Source organism: Strix aluco, unplaced genomic scaffold (genome assembly GCF_031877795.1).
Source record: "Strix aluco isolate bStrAlu1 unplaced genomic scaffold, bStrAlu1.hap1 HAP1_SCAFFOLD_136, whole genome shotgun sequence".
In the NCBI taxonomy this organism is placed as follows: domain Eukaryota; kingdom Metazoa; phylum Chordata; class Aves; order Strigiformes; family Strigidae; genus Strix; species Strix aluco.
In genome coordinates this window covers 60,350-68,543 of record NW_027436665.1, presented here as the reverse complement: position 1 = coordinate 68,543, position 8,194 = coordinate 60,350, and the positions used below count along the sequence as shown (strand labels likewise).

The following is an 8,194-nucleotide window of genomic DNA, read 5'->3' as shown; positions in this document are numbered from 1 at the left end:
TTGTCCCACAGGTGCCCCACGGGTGCCCCACAGGTGTCCCACGGGTGCCCCACAGGTGTCCCACGGGTGTCCCACGGGTGTCCCACGGGTGCCCCACAGGTGTCCCACGGGTGCCCCACAGGTGCCCCACGGGTGTCCCACAGGTGCCCCACGGGTGCCCCACGGGTTGCCCCACGCTTCCCACGCCGGGATGTGCCAACCCCGCCACCACCTTCGCCCCGGGCCCCTTGCGCAACGGCTGCGGTGCAGGATTGGGGGGCGGGGGGGGGGATGACACAGGGACACGGGGGGGGGGGCACAGGGACGCTGAGGGGGGGTGTAGGACATTTATTGAAAAGAGGAGGGAGGTGGCGGGGACGATCCTGGGGGGGTTCGGACCTTGGGGGGGGGGCTCAGACCTGGAGCGGAATTTGTTTGGTGTTTCCTTCCGATACAATATTCACAAATAAATACTGGGTGAGGGGGAGAGCGAGCGCAGCCCCGGCGCAGGGCGAGGGCCTGGGGCTGCATTAAAAAAATTTAAAAAAAATAAAAGTGAACCAAAACCAGTTAAAACCAACCCAAGGGCCCAGGGAGGCGGCTGCGTTACCCCCCGCCGCGGCCCCGGCGCCTCTCCAAAAACCGGGGCGCTTTGTCTGCAGCAAAAATGGGGCCGGAAAAGGAGATTTTTCTGCCCCCCGAAGAGACCCTCGTGGAGGGGGGGGGGGGGGGAGGACAAAAAAGCTGTGTTTTACCCCCAAAAAAAAAGGGGGTTGTGATGTAAGGTGCAACCCCTTCCCCATGGGGAGTGGAGGGGACGCGGGGGTGGGTAATGGGGGCTGGGGGGGGGCACAGGTTGGGGAGGGGACACAGGACGCTGGGGGGGGGACACAGGGCTGGGGGGGGGGGGGGACACACACACAGGGCTGGGGGGGGGGTCGTGAGCGGGGGTGTCACTCCCGGACGTAGACCCTGGTGCAGACGATGTCATCGGCCGTCATGGTCTGCAAGGAGGAGCGGTGGTCACGGTCATGGCCGGGGTCGCCATGGGAGTTTCCCAGCATGCACTGGGGCAGAGGGGGGGGGGTGGGTGGTGTGTGTGTCCCCCCCCCCCAGTTTAGCCCCCCCTCACCAGGATGAGCTCCCATCGTTCGTCATCTCCCTGGACCAGCCCGTCTTGGGCCCGTCGCCCTTCAGCAGCCGCTGCTCACACACCAGCTTGTTCTCGCTCTCCCACTTGGCCAAACTCTGCGGGGGGGGGGAGAGGGGGGGGCGCTGAGGGGGACACACACACACACACACCCCCCCCCCCAAAAATCCCCCGCGCAGCCCCCGCCGGGCAGCACCGTCCGTGTGTGTCCCCCCCCCCAGGGGATGGGTGCGGCGGCGTCTGGGACCTGGGGGGGTGCGGGGAGGGGAGGGGGCGCAGGGAGAGGGGCCAGGCCTCTGGGGGGGGGTGCACACGCGTGTGCATGCACCGACACGTGTGTGCGGGGTTGGGAGTGTCTCTGTGCTCATGGAAAACATACGTGTGCACGCACTGACATGTGTGTGGGGTTGGGAGTGTCCCTGTGCTCATGGAAAACATACATGTGCGTGCAGCGACATGTGTGTGTGGGGTTGGGAGTGTCTCTGTGCTCATGGAAAACATATGTGTGCGTGCACTGACACGTGTGTGGGGTTGGGAGTGTCTCTGTGCTCATGGAAAACATCTGTGTGCACGCACTGACATGTGTGTGCGGGTGCTGGGAGTGTCCCTGTGCTCATGGAAAACATACGTGTGCGTGCAGCGACACGTGTGTGGGGTTGGGAGTGTCTCTGTGCTCATGGAAAACATACGTGTGTGTGTGCAACGACATGTGTGTGCGGGGTTGGGAGTGTCTCTGTGCTCATGGAAAACATACGTGTGCGTGCACTGACACGTGTGCGTGGGGTTGGGAGTGTCCCTGTGCTCATGGAAAACATACATGTGCGTGCAGCGACACGTGTGTGTGGGTTGGGAGTGTCCCTGTGCTCATGGAAAACATACGTGTGCACGCACTGACATGTGTGTGTGGGGTTGGGAGTGCCCCTGTGCTCATGGAAAACATACGTGTGCGTGCAGCGACATGTGTGTGCGGGGTTGGAGTGTCCCTGTTCTCATGGAAAACATACGTGTGCGTGCAGCGACATGTGTGTGTGGGCTTGGGAGTGCCCCTGTGCTCATACAAAACGTGTGTGTGTGCGCAGATATGGACGTGCACAAGCGTGCACACACGTGTGCATGCAGATGTGCACACGTGTCTGTGTGCATGCACGTGCTCCTGCCTTCATGCAACATGTGTGCACGCACAAACACACGTGTGTATGTGTGTATGTGCATCTGTGTGCTTGAACACACACAACTGACTGCTCCTGCCTTCATGCAACATGTGTATGTGCACAAACATGCGTGTACGGGCACACACACGTGTGCTCCTGCCTTCCTGCACATATATGTGCATGCACAAACACACATGTGCGTGCATGTACACGTATCTGCATGCATGAACACAAGTGAGTGCTCCTGCCTTCATGTAAAACATGTGTGTGTGCACAAACAGGCATGTGCACGCACACACGTGTACTCCTGCCTTCATGCAACATGTGTGCATGCACAAGCACACATGTTCATGTGTGCACATGCATCTACATGCATGAACACACACGAGTGACTGCTCCTGCCCTCATGTAAAACCTGTGTACACGCACAAACAGGCATTTACAGGCACACACGTGTGCTCCTGCCCTCATGCAACATGTGTGCATGCACAAACACATGTGTGCACACGCATCTACATGCATGAACACACACAAGTGACCCACTCCTGTGCTCGTGCAAAACGTGTGTGCATGCACAAACAGGCGTGTGCACACACACGTTGTGCTCCTGCCTTCGTGCAACATGTGTGCACACACAAACACGTGTGTGCATGTGTGTACATGCATCCACATACATGAACACACAAGTGACCACTCCTGCCCTCATGTAAGACATGTGTGTGTGCACAAACAGGCTTGTGCACACACACACGTGTGCCCCTGCCCTCATGCAACATGTGTTCACACACAAACACACGTGTGCATGCACACACATCTACATGCATGAACACACATGAGTGACTGCTCCTGCGCTCGTGCAAAACATGTGTGTGCACAAACAGGCTTGTGCACACACACACGTGTGCCCCTGCCCTCATGCAACATGTGTTCACACACAAACACACGTGTGCATGCACACACATCTACATGCATGAACACAACACGAGTGACTGCTCCTGCGCTCGTGCAAAATATGTGCAATGCACAAACAGCTGCCTCGTGCACGCACACACGTGTGCCCCTGCCCTCATGCAACATGTGTGCACGCACAAACACACGTGTGCATGCATACACACACATCTACACGCATGAACACACATGAGTGACTGCTGCGCTCATGCAAAACGTGTGTGCATGCACAAACAGGCCTGTGCACGCAGACACGTGTGCCCCTGCCCTCATGCAACATGTGTTCACACACACGTGTGCATGCACACACATCTACAACGCATGAACACACATGAGTGACTGCTGCGCTCGTGCAAAACGTAATGTGCATGCACAGGCACGTGCAGGCACACGCATGTGCTCCTGCCCTCGTGCAACATGTGTGCATGCACACGTGTGTGCATGCATGCACACACATCTACATGCAATGAACACACATGAGTGACCCGCTATCCTGCGCTCGTGCAAAACGTATTGTGCATGCACAGGCACGTGCAGGCACACGCATGTGCTCCTGCCCTCGTGCAACATGTGTGCATGCACACGTGTGTGCATGCATGCACACACATCTACACGCATGAACACACATGAGTGACCGCTCCTGCGCTCGTGCAAAACGTATGTGCATGCACAAACGTGCACGCACACGCATGTGCTCCTGCCCTCATGCAACACGTAGTGCACGCACAAACACACGTGTGCACGCCTGTACACGCCTCCGTGTGCTTGAACCCGCTCCTGCCCTCACCTAAAACCCGCACACACGCACCAACGGGCCTGTGCACACACACCCCCTCCACACCCCCCCCCCCCCCAAGCGGTGTCCCCGGCGCACACGCGTGTCGCGCCCCACCCGCACCTTGCAGGGCCGCCCGTCCACCGTCTGCTCCTCGAACTCCTCCCCGACGCTGAAGCTGATCTCGGTGGTTCGCACCGTGTGGTGGAGGTTTTTGATGTAGAAGCTCTCCCCGTCCTGCCGGATCTCCACCGCCGGCTTCGAGGCCGCCGCCACCGCGATCTTCCTCAGCATCATGTTGACGCCTGGGGAGGGGGGATGGAGGCGTCGAGGTGTTCCCCCCCCCCCAACTCCCCTTCCCCAAAATCCCACCGCAGCTGCCCCTTCCCCGCGGGGTGACCCGTAGCCTCCGGGGTTAAGTGGCCCCCGGGGCTGGTTGTGGCCCCCTCACCCCCTGTCAAAGCCTGGGGACAGGGGAGGGGGTGAACACTGGGGGGGGACACACACACACACACAAAGCCTCGCCCCCCCCCACTCGGCTGTGACACCCCCCTGAGCGCTGCGGGGCGGCTTCAGGGCAACCCAAAGGGGAAGGGGGGGGGGGATGTAATGAACTTCCCCCCGCCTTGGCCACATCTGGGCCACATCTGGCTCTTGTTACCTGGGGGGGGGGGCGATGCCGGATGCACCCGGGGAAGGGATGAGGGTGCGCGGGGAGGGGGGGGGCGAGGGCTCCCCCAGCACGGGGTGACGGCGAGGACAAGGCGCCCGCTCGCAGCTCGCCCTTGGTGACCTGTGTGACCCCCCCCAAAGGGTCCCCCACGGTGTGTGTGGCCCCCCCCCGCAGCCCCCCCCCGCCCCCCCCCCCCCCCGCTCTCCGCAGGGCAGCTGGGGCTTTGTCCCCGCTCCCCGAGGCGGCTCATCCATCACGTCCCCGAGCCCCCCGGCTGTCACCGGGGCCAGCCCCCCCGCCCCCCCCCTCCCCGGGGAGCTGCTCTTTGGGGACATTGTTCCCTTGTCACCCTCCGGCAGCCCGAAGCTGCGGGTGTGGGCACCCAGCCAGCGCCCCCCACCCCCCCCCCCCGGGGAAAGGGGCGATGACCCAGCAACCACCCCCTGCACCCCCAGAGAGGGTCCCTGCAGAAAGGGGCTCCCCCCCCTTGCCCCGGCACAGGGATGGGGGGGGGGACGACACACGACACACTCCCACAGGGACAGTCCCAGCCCCACCGTGGGGACACGGGTGGGACAGACGCGTCCCTGTGGGGCCCCCCCCCACACCCCCCCCAGGTCCCTTCCCTTCCTCCGAAGCCTGACTCACCCCTGGGGGTGCCCAAAACCTGCCCACGGGCTGACTCAAGCCCCCCCCACATGATGCTCACGGAGCGGGGGGGGGGGGACACACGCAGAGAAACACCCCCCCAAAAGGACCGGGGGGGGGGGGGCATGATGCAGCCAGAGTCGGGGTCCTGAGCAGACACCCACCCCCCTTCCCCAGCCCCCTCCGCCCAGGGGGGCCGGAGGTATCAGCTTTCCCCCAAAGCTGCTGAAAGGCCCGGGGGGGGGGGAAAGGGGGGGCCGGGGGGGTGGCGAAGGGCAGGAGCCCCCCGCTTGCGCCGTGGGAAAGGAAAGCGGCTCGCTGCGGGCTGGCAGATTTATTTTCCTGCTGAGGTTTCTCTGAGCCAGTTTCACCGGCGGGGCTGGAGGGGGGGGGGGAGAGGGGGCGAGGGGGGGGCGGAGGAGGGGGGGGGGAGAGGGGAGTGAAATCCAAGAAAGTGATAATTATACTGAAATATTTGTTACGTATCCCCTAACCTGGAAAATATTCCGCTCCGGCAGCTCCCCGGCAGGCGAGGAGAGGGTCAGGGCGGAGGGGAGCAGGGGGGGGGGGGGGGCTGGCTCTGGCCCTGCCCCAAAGTCCCGGGGACCCCCCCCAAGCCTGTGCCCCCCCCCCTGCGATGGGTCCTGGCCCCATGACCCCCCCCGCCCTACCCCCCAAACCCCGCTGCGGCCGGGCCACGGCACCGTGGTGGGAGACGGGGGGGGGGGGGGGGGACGGACGGACACACCCCCAAAATGAGCCCTGTGAGGATGGGGCACCCCCGCAGCGAGGTGACGTTTTGGGGACACCCCCCCCCCCCCCGTCTGGGGTTTTGGGGACACCCCCCCATCGGGTCCCTTTGGGGCGTCGGGCGCTGGGGGGAGGGAGCCGTCGGGGCGTGACAGTGGCAGGAATTTGGGGGTGTCTGCACTTGGGGGGGCCACCACGGGGGGGGAAACTGAGGCAGGCGGGAGGGGGGACCCGCAGGGGCCATGTTGGACCCCCCGGGAGCCGGACACGCTGCGGCCCCCCCCCCGCCTCAGTTTCCCCAGCGGAGAAGCAGCACCGAGGGCTTTGTGAAAAGGGGGAGCAGCGTGGGGGGCCCCGCGATCCCCCCCCCCCCAGGCTGGAGGAGGCGTTTGGATGGGAGATGGGGGAGCAGGACCCCCCCCCAATACTCCCCTGCCGCCCCCCCCAGGCAGCCCCGGGGAGGGGGGGTGCGAGATTTTTTGGGGGGGGGGGGGGGGGAGGCTCGCACTCACCCAGCGCCTTCAGCAGCTCCTCGAAGTTTTCCGAGCTCTTCATCTTCCAGTTCCCGGAGAAATTGGGCATCGCGGCTACCGGGGAGCGGGGGGGTCACCGGTTTGAGGAGGGGGGGGTGGGAAACCGAGCGGCACCGAGCGACCCGCCGCTCCCTCGGCACCGGCACCGGCCCCGCCGCTCTCCCGGCCCGTCCCGGCCCGTCCCGCCCGCGCCGGCCGTTTTATTGCCGGGCTGGTCCCACCCCCTCCGCCCCCGGCCCCGCTCCCGGGGGCTCCGCGCTCACCTGCGGGGGGGTCGCACCGGCTGGAGCTCCCCCCCCCACCGCCCCGATCTGCCCCCGCGGGGGGGGTGTGGAGGCACCCCCAGCTGCCTGCACCCCCCGAATCTGCCTGCACCCCCCTGAACTACTCACATCCCCCCCCGCCCCGAGCTGCCCGCACCCCCCCTGAGCTGCCCGCACCCCCCCCCCCCGGCTGCCTGCACCCCCCGAACTGCCCACATCCCCCCCTGAGCTGCCCGCACCCCCCCCGGCTGCCTGCACCCCCCGAACTGCCCACATCCCCCCCTGAGCTGCCCGCACCCCCCCCCCGGCTGCCTGCACCCCCCGAACTGCCCACATCCCCCCCTGAGCTGCCCGCACCCCCCCCCCCCGGCTGCCTGCACCCCCCGAACTGCCCACATCCCCCCCTGAGCTGCCCGCACCCCCCCCCAGCTGCCTGCACCCCCCGAACTGCCCACATCCCCCCCTGAGCTGCCTGCACCCCCCCCCCCCGGCTGCCTGCACCCCCCAAACTGTCCACATCCCCCCCTGAGCTGCCCGCACCCCCCCCCCAGCTGCCTGCACCCCCCCAAACCACCTGTATCCCCCTAAACTGCCCACACACCCCCTGAACTGCCCACATCACCCCACCCCCAAAATCTGCCTGTACCCCCCCGAGCTGCCTGCATCCCCCCAAAATCTGCCTGTACCCCTCCGACCTCCCTGAATCCCCCCTCCGAGCTGCCTGCACCCCCCTAAATCCGCCTGTACCCCCCCAGAGCTGCCTTCATCCCCCCAAAATCTACCTGCACCCCCCTAGAGCTGCCTGTGCCCCCCAAATCTGCCTGCACCCCCCCAGAGCTGCCTGCACCCCCCTAAATCTACCTGCACCCCCCCAGAGCTGCCTTCATCCCCCCAAAATCTGCCTGCACCCCCCCAGAGCTGCCTGTGCCCCCCAAATCTGCCCGTCCCCCCCCCTCCGCCCCAGATCTGCCCTGGGGACACGGAGCTGCCCAGCCCTGCACCCTCTCGCAAACCAGCAGCAAATTGGGTGCCGGGTGGGCACCCGCGGGCGTGCGCACGCCTGGAGGCACAGCAGGGGCACACGCGTGTTCGCACACACGTGTGCAGCCACCCATACACGCGTGTGCACGCAGCGCACAGGTGCTCCCGCACGCACATACGTGTGCGTGTGTGTGTGGACACGGGTAAGTAGAGACGTGTCGTGGTTTCTAGGACGCACCCGGCCACGCTTTCACACACACACACGTGTGTGGTCTGCGCACACCGCGTGTGCACACGTGTAGGCGTGCACGGCCAGGGAATGGGGCGGGGGGGGAGCTGCGTC

At 65.0% G+C, this 8,194-nt stretch overlaps 1 protein-coding gene across 1 annotated transcript; it reads right to left on the bottom strand.

Moving 5' to 3' along the window:
* Positions 1 to 1,107: 1,107 nt before the first annotated feature.
* CRABP2 (cellular retinoic acid binding protein 2) lies at positions 1,108 to 6,768 on the bottom strand. The gene is made up of 3 exons (XM_074814114.1): positions 6,587 to 6,768; positions 4,127 to 4,308; positions 1,108 to 1,227 (listed from the first exon to the last, which is right to left on the bottom strand). Exons 1-3 carry the CDS (start codon positions 6,654 to 6,656, stop codon positions 1,108 to 1,110), a joined length of 372 nt encoding a protein of 123 aa, XP_074670215.1. The 5' UTR covers positions 6,657 to 6,768.
* Between the last annotated feature and the right edge of the window lie 1,426 nt (positions 6,769 to 8,194).